The 17,596-nt window shown below is 41.8% G+C and overlaps 2 protein-coding genes and 1 long non-coding RNA gene across 3 annotated transcripts in view; 2 read left to right on the top strand and 1 right to left on the bottom strand.

Moving 5' to 3' along the window:
• The window catches only part of LOC307016392 (exostosin-1), a 431,895-nt gene that overhangs the window by 196,269 nt on the left and 218,030 nt on the right, over window positions 1–17,596 (bottom strand). The gene's annotated exons all lie outside the window — the stretch shown is intronic.
• On the top strand, window positions 23–15,319 carry LOC307015112 (pteroicidin-alpha-like). Its single transcript, XM_079643511.1, has 5 exons — window positions 23–93; window positions 3,471–3,501; window positions 8,969–9,069; window positions 14,788–14,806; window positions 14,911–15,319. Exons 2-5 carry the CDS (start codon window positions 3,491–3,493, stop codon window positions 15,014–15,016), a joined length of 237 nt encoding a protein of 78 aa, XP_079499637.1. The 5' UTR covers window positions 23–93; window positions 3,471–3,490; the 3' UTR covers window positions 15,017–15,319.
• Window positions 6,278–7,539, top strand: LOC307015113. Its single transcript, XR_013801423.1, has 3 exons — window positions 6,278–6,516; window positions 6,771–7,260; window positions 7,361–7,539. It is a non-coding gene; the product is annotated as an uncharacterized lncRNA (long non-coding RNA).

Genomic DNA, 17,596 nt, shown 5'->3' with positions numbered 1-17,596 from the left:
TACAAAAGGTCCCATTAGCTGTTCATATCACAATTGACACCTTTGCAGTCCTTGAAAACAGTCTTTTGACTCTGAAAATCAATCTGTTGGAAGGTAAAAAGCTAATATTTCATCTTTATTTTGACTTGAATTCATGCAAAATCATGTATGTGACAGCTAAGACAGTTATTTGAACATTAAAACACTTTGCTGTTAGCTTTAATTAGCTCAATATTCATAGAAAACTAATTTATACAAAGTATACTCAACAGAAAATGAAGTAAAAAGTATCTAGTATATGGAAGTTCAGACGAGTACAAATAAAAGTGCAGAGTCATGGTTAACTCTATATGTATTTTAGTTTTTTTAGGATGAAGTTGGTTATGATATTTCTTGTGCTGTCGCTGGTCGTCCTCATAATTAACTGTACTATAGAGCTTTAACTTAACTAACTTAAGTATACAAAAGTATTAGCATTCAAATATACTTGAAGTACAAAAAGTAAAAGTACTCATTCTGCACAATGGCCCTTTTCAGAATCATAAAACGTAGAATTATCTGCCAATTTGTACTTGGAACGTAACTCAAAAGTAAAAAGTACTCGCAGAATGGATCTTTCCACAGTATGATTTTATTATGGTTATTATTTCACCCTTTCTTCATACATGAAAGAGCATTTTAGTTTTTTAGTTTGTCAATATGGACTCCATTTACAGGACTGTCTCAGAAAATTAGAATATTGTGATAAAGTTCTTTATTTTCTGTAATGCAATTAAAAAAAACAAAAATGTCATACATTCTGGATTCATTACAAATCAACTGAAATATTGCAAGCCTTTTATTATTTTAATATTGCTGATTATGGCATACAGCTTAAGAAAACTCAAAAATCCTATCTCAAAAAATTAGAATAGTTCCTCAGACCAAGTAAAAAAAAAAAGATTTATAACAGCAAAACACAATCAAACATTTGAAAATGTCCATTAATGCACTCAGTACTTGGTTGGGAATCCTTTTGCACGGATTACTGCATCAATGCGGCATGGCATGGAGGCAATCAGCCTGTGGCATTGCTGAGGTGTTATGGATGCCCAGGATGCTTCAATAGCGGCCTTTAGCTCATTAGCATTGTTGGTTCTGGTGTCTTTCAGCTTCTTCTTCACAATACCCCACATATTCTCTATGGGGTTCAGGTCAGGGGAATTTGCAGGCCAATCGAGGACAGTAATGCCATGGTCAGTACACCAGTTACTGGTGGTTTTGGCACTGTGGGCAGGTGCCAGATCATGCTGGAAAATGAATTCCTCATCTCCATAGAGCTTTTCAGCAGACGGAAGCATGTAGTGCTCTAAAATCTCTTGGTACACAGCTGCATTTACTCTGGGCTTGATGAAACACAGTGGACCAACACCAGCAGCTGACATGGCTCCCCAAACCATCGCTGACTGTGGGAACTTCACACTGGATTTCAAGCAACTTGGATTTTGCTCCTCTCCAGCCTTTCTCCAGACTCTGGCGCCTTGACTTCCAAATGAAATACAAAACTTGCTTTCGTCTGAAAAGAGGACTTTGGACCACTGTGCAACTGTCCAGTGCTTCTTTTCCTTAGCCCAAGTCAGACGCCTCTTCCGTTGTCTTGAGTTCAGAAGTGGCTTGACCATGGGAATACGGCTATTGTAGCCCATTTCCCGGACACGTCTGTGAACAGTGACTTTTGATACCTGGACTCCAGCTTCAGTCCACTGTCTTTGAAGCTCCCCCAAATTCTGGAAGCGACTCTTCTTCACAATGCTGTTAAGGCTGCGGTCATCTCTCTTGGTTGTGCAGCGTTTCCTGCCACATTTCCCCCTTCCAACAGACTTTTTGTGGATGTGCTTTGAAACTGCACTCTGTGAACAGCTTGCTCTTTGAGAAATTTCTTTTTGTGTCTTACCCTCCTGATGGAGGGTGTCAATGACGGTCCTCTGGACAGCAGTCAGATCAGCAGTCTTCCCCATACTTGTGATTTAGTTTACTGAACCAAGCTGAGTGTTTTTCAAGGCTCAGGAAACCCTTGCAGGTGTTTCGAGTTAATTAGACGATTCAAGTGATTCGTTGAACACCCTACTAGTATACTTTTTCATGATATTCTAATATTTAGAGATAGGATATTTGAGTTTTCTTAAGCTGTATGCCATAATCAGCAATATTAAAATAATAAAAGGCTTGCAATATTTCAGTTGATTTGTAATGAATCCAGAACGTATGACATTTTTGTTTTTTTAATTGCATTACAGAAAATAAAGAACTTTATCACAATATTCTAATTTTCTGAGACAGTCCTGTAGAGGCTTGAGTAGATTAGTAATACAGTACTGCATTATACCGTATCATAATTTCAAGTGTTTTTAACACGAGAACCGCCAGAGGTCGCTGTATACCTAAAACCGCCAACGGGTAAAATGTACCCGCTATAGATTTTCAAGGTACAATGTTATTTTATTTATCATACAAAACAGTGAGTTTTGATCGCACAAGAATGAAACTTATACCAATAGAATCTGTGGACTCTCAGCTTTTCATATGATATAGGTTGTGCAGATAGCATGAAGTTTAAAATATCGCTAAGAGTGCTGATTTAAACGCTTGGTGTTAGACTTGTGTTTTGTTTAGGTACAAATCTCTCTATCTATCTCTATCGATATATCTGTAATGTTCTGTTCTATGAACATATAATTGTCTACATAAATAGACGACGCGGACTACTTCTCTCATTCCGAGTGTCCATCTTTATTCAACTGGCACGTAACCTGCACACATGAATTACGTCCTCAACGTGAGCTCAATCATCCAAGATCTTGTATTCTCCAAGATGTTACACTATCTATAACTATCTATCTGTCTATCTCTCTCTCTATCCATCTATCAATCTATCTATCTATCTATCTATCTCTCTCTCAATCTATCTATCTCTCTATCTATAAGGAACCGCAGTAGACAAAAGGCATTGCTATAGCAATACGTCATGTTTACGCTGCATTTTCTATGAGGTAAATATTACCCGCTGGCGAATATAGGTATAAATGGCATTGTTTTTGGCAATTTTTTCCATCTGACTGCATATTGACAATTGTTAACAACAGAGGGTGCTACATAACACACTTTCAGGAAAAGTCACGGACTGGGAGACTTTAATATGTTATGGAAAAAAAGTTACATACAATCAAAAAACAGCTGCGGGTAAAATTCACCCGTTGGCGGTTCAAGTGTTAAATGTCCAAACACAAAAGTGAGTGTTAATTTAAATGTGGTGGAGTAAAAAGTACAATATCTGCCTCTGAAATTTAAATACTAATGTAAAGTACAAATATGTCAAACAAGTACAGAAGAACAATACTTGAGTACATGTACTTAGCTATTTCCCACTGCTGCCCTTACAGAGGGCATCATCAATTTAAACATTTAAAACATACTTAAATTATTAAATGTTTGTTTTTGTTCCTTCTGTTTAGCTCACAAATCTGTTCGCAGGATGTCTCCAGGGTAAGCTCTGTTACTTACTGTTTATATCAACGTGAGAATTAGATTTATAGGAAAAGTAATGGATATCGTATATATCTTTATTCAGTCCTGCTGAATAAAGCTTTGATAAAAAAAGTCATCTCTGCTCTGTCGCTCTATTTTAAGCTCCTGTAACTTTATATCAACATTGTTTTTTAATGTAAAACACACACACACACACACACACACACACACACACACACACACACACACACACACACAGGTGATCGGGGTTGAATCTGTTGTCATCGTTCCACAGAACTTGATATTGCAAAATTCAGTGTTGTGAAAAATATGCTAAATATATGTAAAGTTCCACCATACCTTTATAAAGACACAGGTTCGACAGAGAGTCACATCACTTCAAGATCTCACTTTGCACTCTTGACAAGCCTTTTGGTTCAGACTCTCAATCAGGTGAAATATTTTACATTTTTATATTACATTACATTACATGTTACTTGTTAGACGCTTTTATCCAAAGCGACTTACATACTCAATACTGTGTACAATCCCCACAGGAGCAATTTTGGGTGAAGTGTCTCAGGGACACAAAATTAAGTCTCTGGGATTTGAAAGATCATTGAATATATACTCTGACTTATAGCTGTAGTAAATTGGTGGATGAAATAGTTTGATTGAGTGACACATGTTGTGTTTTTGTTTTTCAGGATGAAGTGTGCTATGATGTTCCTGGTGTTGATGCTGGTGGTCCTCATGGCTGATGGAACCAGTGGATATTGCAATTATCAGGGTGGCAATCATGCACATGGAAATCATGTCCATATTAACAATGGTAAAGTCATGCATTGAGTGGTAAAGTCACATTGTGTGTCCACTGAGAGTAAATGTATTGCTTTGGCGTTTTAGTCCATTCTAACATAAAAAAGCAAAAGTCCGTTGTGGGAATTTTTGACCCGCAAACAATTTGGTTCCAAACTAATGCAGAAATCGTTGTTATGTCGCATCACTTAAAGAGGCTCCATAATGCTTTTTAGGGTTTTTCCCTTGTGTGCTACTCCCTCTTCCAAATCAAATATTAAAACTCCAATATAATAATGAATGTTTATAAAACGGATTATCACAAACTATAATGCACAGTATCACAAAGAATAATGCATCGCACTAAACTTTTTTTTCTCTCTTTTTTAATTAGGTGGCATCAAGTAAGTTATTTTTCTTGATATTTCAATTATTTGAAGGTGCTTTTGATTCATGATTTGTTTTTATTTTTGTCTAAATTATTAATCTTCTTTCTCTGCAACAGCGGGAAGAAAGAACAGGAAGCGATGGAACAACGAGAGAACGACTTTGCCTGAGTCCATGATGGTCCATCTGATCAAACAAATGCTTTCTTCTGCTTTTCTTCAACAACATATGTAATCAACCTATCTGTTTTAAATTGATCTATTTGGAATAAATCTGCATTGCATTACAAAAATCAACCAACCCATCTCTTGTATTATTTTAAAGGAAAAATCTACTTTAAATCAGGATGGAAATGATGTGAATTGTGTGTTATGGCATTAATACAATCCCAACCTAGTTAACCCTCTGGAGTCTAAGGGTATTTTCTCGATTTTTAGATGTTTCCTTAAATCACCGTTTTAAATGTATTTTTTATAACATGGCACCCCATGTGTTGCATATATAAATGTTCAGGACAGTCTCTACTCTTGCTATAAATGCAAGTCCCTCACCTTAGAGCACTGAGTGATGAGATAACTGGCTTTAAAGCTGAACATTTGACATCAGATTTTTGGAAATCTTCAAAACACTTGTGAAAACACAAATGTACTCATTTCATCCAATTTTTGTGGTGTTTAGATTGGGTTCACCAAAGTCTTAAGTTGACAAAAGTAGTGAAATATATGGATTACACTGTATATAAATGTGTAATTCATGTCTAAAATGAAAAAAATGTATTCCTAGGAGCTTTACATAATAATAACCAGGTTTGGGAGCGTTACTTAGAGAGGACATATTATGCACATTTCCAGTTTCATTTTTGTATTTTGTGCCTCTTGATTCCGTTTTTTTGTGACTAAAATCTTTACATTCAACCCGTGTGGAAACAGGTCACTGATCCAATTGGTTTTGAAAAATGTAAAACATTGCATACTGTCCTGCTGAATAAAGCTTTGATAAAAAAAGTAATCTCTGCTTTGTCTCTCTATTTTAAGTTCCTGTAACTTTATATCAACATTGTTTTTTAATGTTTATATTAGCGTGTGTAGATCTGAAGTAAGTACATTTATGAAATAATACAAGATAATTACTCTTACAATGTCTGTTTCTGAGTGAAATTGTGTCTCTGAAAAATGTCCTTTTTTTTATGTGATCTAATACAAAACGTATGATTCCTAGTCACTGTGATGCATGGACTTCACAGACACCGCATGCATGGTTAGTGTTGAGAAATGCACAATGTGATTTTATTTATTATGATATTATTTTCTAAGATATACGTGAAAAACTATTTCTCGAAGCCTGGTTACACAATATTTTTAAACCAATACAATGCTTAGTATCTGGAAACAGCATGCACTGTCAATCAAATGTAAAAGTTACTGAAAATAATGATAATGTGAAGAATTAATGTTTAACAATAAGAGATATTTAAGTACACACACACACACACACACACACACACACACACACACACACACACACACACACACACACACACACACACACACACACACACACACACACACACACACACACACACACACACACACACACACACACACACACACACACACACACACACACACACACACACACACACACACACACAGGTGATCGGGGTTGAATCTGTTGTCATCGTTCCACAGAACTTGATATTGCAAAATTCAGTGTTGTGAAATATATGCTAAATATATGTAAAGTTCCACAATACCTTTATAAAGACACAGGTTCGACAGAGAGAGTCACATCACTTCAAGATCTCACTTTGCACTCTTGACAAGCCTTTTGGTTCAGACTCTCAATCAGGTGAAATATTTTACATTTTTATATTACATTACATTACATGTTACTTGTTACATGCTTTTATCCAAAGCGACTTACATACTCAATACTGTGGACAATCCCCACAGGAGCAGTTTTGGGTGAAGTGTCTCAGGGACACAAAATTAAGTCTTTGGGATTTGAAAGATCATTGAATATATACTCTGACTTATAGCTGTAGTAAATTGGTGGATGAAATAGTTTGATTGAGTGACACATGTTGTGTTTTTGTTTTTCAGGATGAAGTGTGCTATGATGTTCCTGGTGTTGACGCTGGTGGTCCTCATGGCTGAAGGAACCAGTGGTTATGGCGTTTTTGGATATGGCAATTATCAGGGTGGCAATCATGCACATGGAAATCATGTCCAAACTAACCATGGTAAAGTCACATTGTGTGTCCACTGAGAGTGAATGTATTGCTTTGGCGTTTTAGTCCATTCTAACATAAAAAAGCAAAAGTCCTTTGTGGGAATTTTGGACCCGCAAACAATTTGGTTTCAAACTAATGCAGAAATCGTTGTTATGTCGCATCACTAAAAGAGGCTCCATAATGCTTTTTAGGGTTTTTCCCTTGTGTGCTACTCCCTCTTCCAAATCAAATATGAGAACTCCAATATAATAATGAATGTTTATAGAACGGATTATCACAAACTATAATGCACAGTATCACAAAGAATAATGCATCGCACTAAACTTTTTTTTCTCTCTTTTTTAATTAGGTGGCATCAAGTAAGATATTTTTCTTGATATTTCAATTATTTGAAAGTGCTTTTGATTCATCATTTGTTTTATTTTTGTCTAAATTATTAATCTTTTTTCTCTGCAACAGCGGGAAGAAAGAGCAGGAAGCGATGGAACAACAAGAGAACGACTTTGCCTGAGTCCATGATGGTCCATCTGATCAAACAAATGCTTTCTTCTGCTTTTCTTCAACAACATATGTAATCAACCTATCTGTTTTTAAATTGATCTATTTGGAATAAATCTGCATTGCATTACAAAAATCAACCAATCCATCTCTTGTATTATTTTAAAGGAAAAATCGAATTAAATCAGGATGGAAATGATGTGAATTGTGTTTTATGGCATTAATACAATCCCAACCTAGTTAACCCTCTGGAGTCTAAGGGTATTTTCTCGATTTTTAGATGTTTCCTTAAATCACCTTTTTAAATGTATTTGTTATAACATGGCACCCCATGTGTTGCATATCAAAACATTCAGGGCAGTCTCTGGTCTTGCTATAAATGCAAGTCCCTCACCTTAGAGCACTGAGTGATGAGATAATTAGCTTTAAAGCTGAACATTTGACATCTGATTTTTGGAAATCTTCAAAACACTTGTGAAAATACAAATGTACTAATTTCATCCAATTTTTGTGGTGTTTAGATTTGGTTTACCAAAGTCTTAAGTTGACAAAAGTAGTGAAATATATGGATTACACTGTATATAAATGTGTAATTCATGTCTAAAATGAAAAAAATGTATTCCTAGGAGCTTTACATAATAATAACCAGGTTTGGGAGCGTTACTTAGAGAGGACATATTATGCACATTTCCAGGTTCGTCTTTGTATTTTGTGCCTCTTGATTCCGTTTTTTTGTGACTAAAATCTTTACATTCAACCCGTGTGGAAACAGGTCACTGATCCAATTGGTTTTGAAAAATGTAAAACATTGCATACTGTCCTGCTGAATAAAGCTTTGATAAAAAAAGTCATCTCTGCTTTGTCTCTCTATTTTAAGTTCCTGTAACTTTATATCAACATTGTTTTTTAATGTTTATATTAGCGTTTGCAGATTTGAAGTAAGTACATTTATGAAATAATACAAGATAATTACTTTTACAATGTCTGTTTCTGAGTGAAATTGTGTCTCTGAAAAATTTCCTTTTTTTAATGTGATCTAATACAAAACGTATGATTCCTAGTCACTGTGATGCATGGACTTCACAGACACCGCATGCATGGTTAGTGTTGAGAAATGCACAATGTGATTTTATTTATTATGATATTATTTTCTAAGATATAAGTGAAAAACAATTTCTCGAAGCCTGGTTACACAATATTTTTAAACCAATACAATTCTTAGTATCTGGAAACAGCATGCACTGTCAAGCAAATGTAAAAGTTACTGAAAATAATGATAATGTGAAGAATTAATGTTTAACAATAAGAGATATATAAAGTTCCACCATACCTTTATAAAGACACAGGTTCGACAGAGAGATTCACATCACTTCAAGATCTCACTATGCACTCTTGATAAGCCTCTTGGTTCAGACTCTCAATCAAGTGAAATATTTTTACGTTTTTGTTATTTAATGAAGTCTTTGGGATTTGAAAGATCATTGAATATATACTCTGACTTATAGCTGTAGTAAATTGGTGGATGAAATAGTTTGATTGAGTGACACATGTTGTGTTTTTGTTTTTCAGAATGAAGTGTGCTATGATGTTCCTGGTGTTGACGCTGGTGGTCCTCATGGCTGAACCTGGGGAGGGTTGGTTTTGGCATCCTGTCGGCCATGCATTGAGTGGTAAAGTCACATTGTGTGTCCACTGAGAGTAAATGTATTGCTTTGGCGTTTTCGTCCATTCTAACATAAAAAAACAAAAATCCTTTGTGGGAATTTTGGACCCGCCAACAATTTGGTTCCAAACTAATGCAGAAATCGTTGTTACGTCGCATCACTTAAAGAGGCTGTCAAGGGGAGAACACTGAGGCATGAACTCAATTGCACGACTCAAAACTCAGACTCAGATAGCGTTTCAAAATAAAGACTTTACTGGAATTTGCACAGTAATAAAAACAAGGAAAACAAAACCACTCTTTCGAGGAAAACTATAATGCGATCTATAGCATAGGTCCGTGAAAGGTCCGTGAAAAGGTCCGTGAGGTAAGCCGATACGTGGTCTTCGAGAGACAACGAACTGACAATTAACAGGAGGGAGCTAACACAATATATACACAGGTAAAGGGGACACAGTTGGAAACAATCAGGGCGGGGAAAATAATCAAGGACGCAGGAGACAGAAAAGGGGCGGGGAGCGTGGAGGCCTGAAATGAGAGGAAGAAATAATTAAGGGTATAGACATAAAGCACAAGACAAAAAGGACATGACAACTCTAACATAAAGAATAAACTTTTACAATAAGTTTCTTGGACATGACAGTACCCCCCCTTCTAGGGACGGCTCCTGACGGCCCAGGCTCCTCTGAGTTGAGGCGGTCAAAATCCTCAATGAGGCTTTTGTCCACGATGAAGCGGGAAGGAATCCATTGCCGCTCCTCAGGACCATAACCCTTCCAGTCAACCAGTAACTGTCGCCCTCTACCCCTTTTCCGACTAGCCAATAGTGACTTGACCGTGTAAACCGGACCTCCATCGATCATCCGGGGGGGCGGGGGGGGTTTGACGGTGGGAACCATAGCGCTCTCCTTCAATGGTTTTAATTTCCCTACATGGAAGGTGGGATGTACCTTCATGGCCCTGGGAAGCCGTAGTCTCACTGAGACTGGGTTTATGACCTTGGTGATGGGAAAAGGACCCACAAACCGGGGAGCCAGTTTTCGGGAGAGTACGTGGAGGGGAAGGTCTCGTGTAGAGAGCCAGACTTTTTGGCCTGGCTGGTATACAGGGGCTGGTCGGCGTTTTCGGTCTGCTGCTCTTTTAACCAGTTGTGAATTTCTGCAGAGTATCTTCCTAGCCGCAGCCCACACGCGCCGACAACGCCTGACCAGAGCGTGGGCAGACGGGACCGTGACCTCCCTCTCCGTGGCTGGGAACAGTGGCGGTTGGTAGCCATAAACACAGTGAAACGGGGACAGGCCCGTGGCAGAAGTAGGGAGGATGTTGTGTGCATACTCAACCCAGGTGAGGTGCTCGCTCCAGGAGGATGGATTCTGGGACACCAGGCAGCGCAGGCAGGTCTCCAGTTCTTGATTTAGGCGCTCTGTCTGGCCGTTAGACTCCGGATGATATCCAGACGAGAGACTGACCGTGGCACCGATGAGGCTGCAGAACTCCTTCCAGAAGCGTGACACAAACTGGGGGCCCCGGTCGGAGACAATATCCTTAGGGAAACCATGAAGCCGAAACACATTCTGCATCATGACCTCCGCCGTTTCCTTAGCTGAGGGCATCTTTGGCAGAGCAATGAAATGTGTCATTTTGGAAAATCTGTCCACTACCGTGAGAACTGTGGTTTTACCTCTAGAGAGGGGCAGGCCAGTGACGAAGTCCATGGAGATCTCTGACCAGGGCCTGTTGGGAATAGGGAGTGGTTGTAATAACCCTATTCGCGACCTGGAAGAGGTCTTGTTTCGAGCGCAGATAGGGCACGCCTCCACATACTCCTTCACCTCCTTCTCCATGGATGTCCACCAGAAACGTTGTTTAACGATGAACATAGTTCTCTTGACTCCGGGGTGGCAGGTGAGCAGCGAAGTGTGAGCCCAGTGGATCACCTGTGGTCGCTCGGCCTCCTGAACAAAAATCCGGTTAGGCGGGCAACCCCTTGGTGCAGGAGCTCCAGCATTGGCACGTATTACCTCCTTCTCTACTGGCCAAGTCAGCGCTCCTACCACCCGGTTCAATGGGATGATGGGTTCCGGCTCCTTGGCTGCAGGCACAGGGTCAAACAGACGGGACAGAGCGTCAGGCTTGACATTCTGAGACCCCGGCCTGTAGGAAAGAACAAAGTCAAAACGGTTGAAAAACAAGGTCCACCTAGCCTGGCGGGAGTTCAGTCTTTTGGCCTTTCTGATGTACTCCAGGTTCTTGTGATCGGTCCAGACCACAAAAGGATGCTCGGCTCCCTCCAACCAATGCCTCCACTCTTCCAACGCTAACTTCACGGCCAGCAACTCACGGTTTCCCACGTCATAATTTCTCTCTGCCGGGGAGAGCTTCCTGGACAGGAAGGCGCAGGGGTGAAGTTTGTTGTCCTTCTGTTGTTGCTGGGAGAGGACCGCTCCCACCCCCTCGTTGGAGGCATCCACTTCCACCACGAACTGGCGAGTGGGATCCGGCATGGTAAGTATGGGGGCAGTGGTGAACATCTTTTTCAGCCGAGAAAAAGCCTCCTCAGCCTGAGGAGACCACACAAAAGGCACCTGAGGGGACGTGAGGACATGAAGAGGGGCTGCAATAGCGCTGAAGCTCCGCACAAAACGTCTGTAAAAATTAGCAAAGCCTAAAAACTGCTGCACTTTTTTGCGAGAGTCAGGGGTAGGCCAACAGGCTACTGCGCTAACCTTCTCTGGGTCCATCATAACCTGACCTGGGGAAATGATGAAGCCCAAAAAAGTGACTGTTTCCACATGAAATTCACACTTTTCAGCTTTGACAAACAACTTATTTTGGAGCAGTTTCTGTAGAACCAGGCGGACATGTTGTTTGTGGGTGTGAAGGTCAGGGGAGTAGATCAGAATGTCGTCCAGATAAACAAAAACGAAACGGTTCAGAAACTCCCTCAACACGTCGTTGATCATAGCCTGGAAGACTGCAGGAGCGTTTGACAATCCAAACGGCATGACCAGGTATTCATAATGTCCTGAAGGGGTGTTAAAACCCGTCTTCCATTCATCGCCCTCCCTGATCCTGACCAAATGATAGGCGTTCCGCAGGTCTAATTTGGTGAAAACCTTGGCTTCCTGAAGCTGCTCGAAAGCGGACGAGATGAGAGGGAGGGGGTACCGGTTTTTAACCGTAATGTCATTGAGAGGTGAGTAGTCGATACAGGGCCTAAGAGACCCATCCTTTTTGCCCACGAAAAAAAAACCTGCCCCTGCTGGGGATGAGGAATGACGAATAAGCCCTGTCTTGAGGGAGGCATCAATATAGTCCTTCATGGCCTCTTTCTCAGGTCCTGAAATTGCATAAAGTCGACCCTTAGGAATGGGAGACCCGGCAATTAAGTCAATAGCACAGTCATAGGAGCGGTGAGGAGGAAGAGCCAGAGCTTTGGACTTACTAAAAACTTCACTAAGGTCGTGGTAGCAGGAAGGAACTGAAAGTACATCCGGAAGATATATTTTTGGGACTGTATCCTGCCTAACACTCCCAGTGTTACATCCCCTGTCAATCTCTGCTACCTGCTTAAAACAGAGATCAATGCAATTCTTTCCCCACCCCTCCACCCTCCCAGATTGCCAATCTATGTGAGGGTTATGAAGTTTCAACCAGGGAAAACCCAAAATGAGTGGATGTTGGGCTGAGTTAAATAAGTGAAAAGACATTGTCTCATGGTGGTTATCATTACATCTTACTTCTAAAGGCTCCGTTTGGTGAGTCACTTTAAACAACAGCCGCCCATCGAGAGCACTCGCTTCAAGAGGCTGGGGTAGAGGTTTAGTTTTTATGTCCCATTTTTTAACTAAACCCCAATCCATAAGACTTTCGTCCGCCCCTGAGTCAATGAGAACACCATGAGTAACTACATTGTCTCTGATTTTTACCTGGATCCGGGTCAGGGTGCGAGGAGGAAAGTCAGAGGAAGAGATCCGGCTCACCAACGTACTCCTCTTCATTGGTGAGCCTCCTCTTTTACCGGACAAGCCGCTTGTGGGTGTCCGCGCTGCCCGCAGTAGAAACACAGGCCTTCCTTGAATCGACGCTGACGTTCTGCCAGCGACAGCTTGGCGCGGCCCAACTGCATTGGCTCCTCCACGGAGCCAGGGGGCGCTGTTGTCCGGAACGCAGGTGGTGAGGGGTGACGGGACCTCCAAGAAGAAGTAATATCCAGCGGCGAGCGTCTCCTCTGGAGAGGTGGATCAACCGCATCCTTGGATTTATTCCTTCTCCTCTCCGTCAAACGATTGTCTATTCGTAAAGCCATGGATATGACAGAGTCCAAATCAGCGGGCAGATCGAGAGGCGCCAGCTGGTCTTGTAAAGAATCCGAGAGACCGCTGACGAAAGCGTCAAACAATGCAGCGGAGTTCCAGCCGCTGTCGGCTGCCTTAGTCCGGAACTCGATGGCGTAGTCAGCCACACTCCGCTGATGTTGTCGCAGCTTGATCAGAGCCCGAGCTGCTTCCCTGCCCGGCGTGGTTTGATCGAAGGTCTTCCTCATAGTGTCTATGAAGTTCTCCAGAGACCCGCAGATAGGCGAGCCTCGGGACCATTCTGCCGTGGCCCACGCTGCTGCTCGGCCGGAGAGATGAGAGATCATAAAAGCCACTTTGGAAATGTCCGTGGGAAAAGCAGCCGGTTGGTGGTGATAGTGTAACTCACACTGCACGATGAACGGCCGGCAGCCTTCTGAGTCCCCGGAGTACCTTTCGGGTGGAGCCAGACGCATGGAAGCACTGTGCGGCTCAGTAACCCGGTTGGGATCGAATCCGGTCACCGCTGGAACCGGAGGAGTCGTAGGAGGAGAAACAGCCTGCAGGTGAGTGAGCACACGCTGAACCTCTGCTGCCAGTAGATTAACTTGGGTCGTCAACGATGTTTGTAGTTCCCCCTGGCTGCTGGTTAGATCCTGCACTCCCTGCTGCATGGTGGCCATACGCTCCTCTTGTTGCCCAAGACGTTGGCCCTGAGAACGGATAGCGTTCTTAATCTGATCTGAGTCGGCTGAGTTCATTTTGATGGTCAGTTCGTACTGTCAAGGGGAGAACACTGAGGCATGAACTCAATTGCACGACTCAAAACTCAGACTCAGATAGCGTTTCAAAATAAAGACTTTACTGGAATTTGCACAGTAATAAAAACAAGGAAAACAAAACCACTCTTTCGAGGAAAACTATAATGCGATCTATAGCATAGGTCCGTGAAAGGTCCGTGAAAAGGTCCGTGAGGTAAGCCGATACGTGGTCTTCGAGAGACAACGAACTGACAATTAACAGGAGGGAGCTAACACAATATATACACAGGTAAAGGGGACACAGTTGGAAACAATCAGGGCGGGGAAAATAATCAAGGACGCAGGAGACAGAAAAGGGGCGGGGAGCGTGGAGGCCTGAAATGAGAGGAAGAAATAATTAAGGGTATAGACATAAAGCACAAGACAAAAAGGACATGACAACTCTAACATAAAGAATAAACTTTTACAATAAGTTTCTTGGACATGACAGAGGCTCCATAATGATTTTTGGGGTTTTTCCTTGTGTTATACTCCCTCTTCCAAATAAAATATTAGAACTCCAATATAATAATGAATGTTTATAAAATGGTTTATAATAAATTATAATGCAAAGTATCACAAAGAATAATGCATCGCACTAAACTTTTGTCTCTCTTTTTTAATTAGCTGCCGAAAGAGTCCATGGGTAAGGTATTTTTCTTGATATTTCAATTATTTAAAAGTGCTTTTTATGCATGATTTGTTTTATTTTTGTCTAAACTCTACGGATCTTTTCTCTCTCTGCACCAGAATGTTGACCGGGGAAGAACTTGAAGCGATTAAAGCGCAGGAAGCAATGAAAGCGCATGAAGCGATGGAACAACGTGCGTTCCAACAAGAGAACGACTTTGCCTGAGTCCATGATGGTCCATCTGATAAACAAATGCTTTCTTCTGCTTTTATTCAACATAAAAATGTAATCAATCTATCTGTTTTAAATTGATCTACTTGTCATTTGGAATAAATCTGCATTGCATTACAAAAGTCATCGATCTCTTGTATTATTTAAAAGGAATATTTATTAAATCAGGATGGAAATGATGTGAATTGTGTGTTATGGAATTAATACAAACCCAACCTAGTTAAAGACATGAAACACATTACAGGTGAAACATTGCAGATGAAATTGGTGTACAAATCATTCAGGTCAGAATCCATGACTACACCTATTTCTGTCATTTTCTGTTGTTTTTAACGTTGCCAACTGAAGCTCAGCGCTGGCTTTTATTCGTTCCTCATTGATTCCAAAAACAATTACCTCAGTTTTATATTTTTAATTTAAGAAAGATGGACAAATTCCATCATTGAGTTCTTCAATGAACTTACTCAGTGTTTGAATTGGATCATAGTCTCCTGGTGAATTTAGATGTTAAAGAGAAGAGGCCCCGGGATGGGGCCTTGAGGAACCCTAAATGTCATAGAGGCTTTTCAGCAAAACCGGACTCACCATACACAAACAAATGTACCATACCCACATCCTCATATACAAAGATGCCCTCTCCTCAGCCAAATCCCAATATTTTACAGCAAAAATTACTGCTGGTGCTGGAAACACCAGGGCCCTGCACTCAGTGGTCAACAAATCACTCCGCCCCCCTGATTCCCTCCCCCCACACTTTTACTCCACTGACCACTGCAACTCCCTGATGTCATTTTTTAACACAAAAATAGACACCATTCACCAGCAACTGACCCCTCACACGTCCAGTTGTCCACCTCCTTTTGTCCCCCACCCCCCCCTCTCTCTACCTCTCTCCTGCTTCGAACTCCCCTCTGCTGCGGATTTATCCAAATTCATCCGGAATTCCAAGCCATCCACCTGCCAACTTGACCCCCTCCCATCCTCCCTGGTTATAGCCTCCCTCCCCTCACTGCTGCCCCTGATAACTGCCATTATTCACTCCTCCCTCACCTCTGGTTCTGTCCCCTCAGCCCTCAAAACTGCAGCTGTCACACCGTTATTAAAGAAACCTGGTCTAGATCCCAACATCTTCAACAACCTCCGCCCCATCTCCAACCTACCTTTTCTCGCTAAAATACTAGAAAAAGCAGTGGCATCACAGATTCAGACACACCTCACCAACAATAACCTTTATGAACAGTTCCAGTCCGGTTTTCGCCCCCGTCACAGTACAGAAACAGCCCTCATTAAAATCACAAACGACCTCCTGATAGCAGCTGACTCTGGACAATTATCCATCCTCATCCTCCTTGATTTAAGTGCAGCCTTTGACACCATTTCTCACTCCACCCTCCTTGACCGACTTACATCCATTGGCTTATCTGACACACCCCTAGACTGGTTTCACTCATATCTCTCCGGCCGTACTCAGTTCATTCAGTTAAAATCATTCACATCCCATCCCTCCCTCATCTCCTCCGGTGTCCCCCAGGGCTCTGTCCTTGGCCCCATCCTCTTCATCATCTACCTCCTCCCCCTTGGACAGATTTTCCGTAAACATAACATCAATTTCCACTGCTATGCGGACGACACCCAGCTATACGTCTCCTCCAAACCCTCTTCCACCTTCCCACCCCCCTCCCTCTGTACCTGTTTACAGGAAATCAAATCCTGGTTCACCTCAAATTTCCTAAAACTCAACAGTGATAAAACTGAGGTAGTCCTCATTGGTTCAAAACTCACACTCACCAAGCAACCCAGTTTTACTCTCACCATCGACAACTCCCCGGTTTCCCCCTCCCCTCAGGTCAAGAGTCTGGGTGTCGTCCTCGACAGCACCCTCTCCTTCCACACCCATATCAACAACACCATCCGGTCTGCCTATTTTCATCCCAGAAACATCAACCGCCTCCGCCCCTCACTCACTCCCCACAGTGCCGCTATCCTGGTCCACTCTCTCGTCACCTCCCGCTTGGACTATTGCAATTCCCTTCTCTATGGTCTCCCCCACAAACATCTACACAAACTCCAACTGGTCCAAAACGCTGCTGCCCGTATCATCACCAGAACCCCTGTCATCAGTCACATCACCCCTGTACTACACCAACTCCACTGGCTTCCCATTAAACACCGCATTGACTACAAGATCCTCTTTCATACTTTCAAAGCCATTCATAACCTCGCCCCCCCATACCTGTCTGACCTTGTCCATGTCAACATTCCCACCCGGTCTCTTAGGTCTGCCTCCTCCATCACTCTCAAAGTTTTCCCAGCCCGTCTCTCCACCATGGGGTCAAGAGCCTTCAGCCGCTCTGCCCCTCACCTCTGGAACTCCCTCCCCCCTGATATTAGAAACATGGACACTATCACCACTTTCCAAACTCACCTCAAAACCCACCTGTTCAGGCAAGCGTATGGCTGACCTGTGCTGCAAGCTGTATGTTTTTAGTAGTTATGTTTTTAAACTGTGTTTTGCTTTTAACTATGTTTGTAAAAATTGTTTTTAACCTTGTTGTACGGCGACCTTGAGTGCCT

This window comes from Notothenia rossii, assembly GCF_949606895.1.
Source record: "Notothenia rossii genome assembly, chromosome: 8".
Lineage (NCBI taxonomy): Eukaryota > Metazoa > Chordata > Actinopteri > Perciformes > Nototheniidae > Notothenia > Notothenia rossii.
This window is presented reverse-complemented; position numbering and strand designations above follow the sequence as displayed.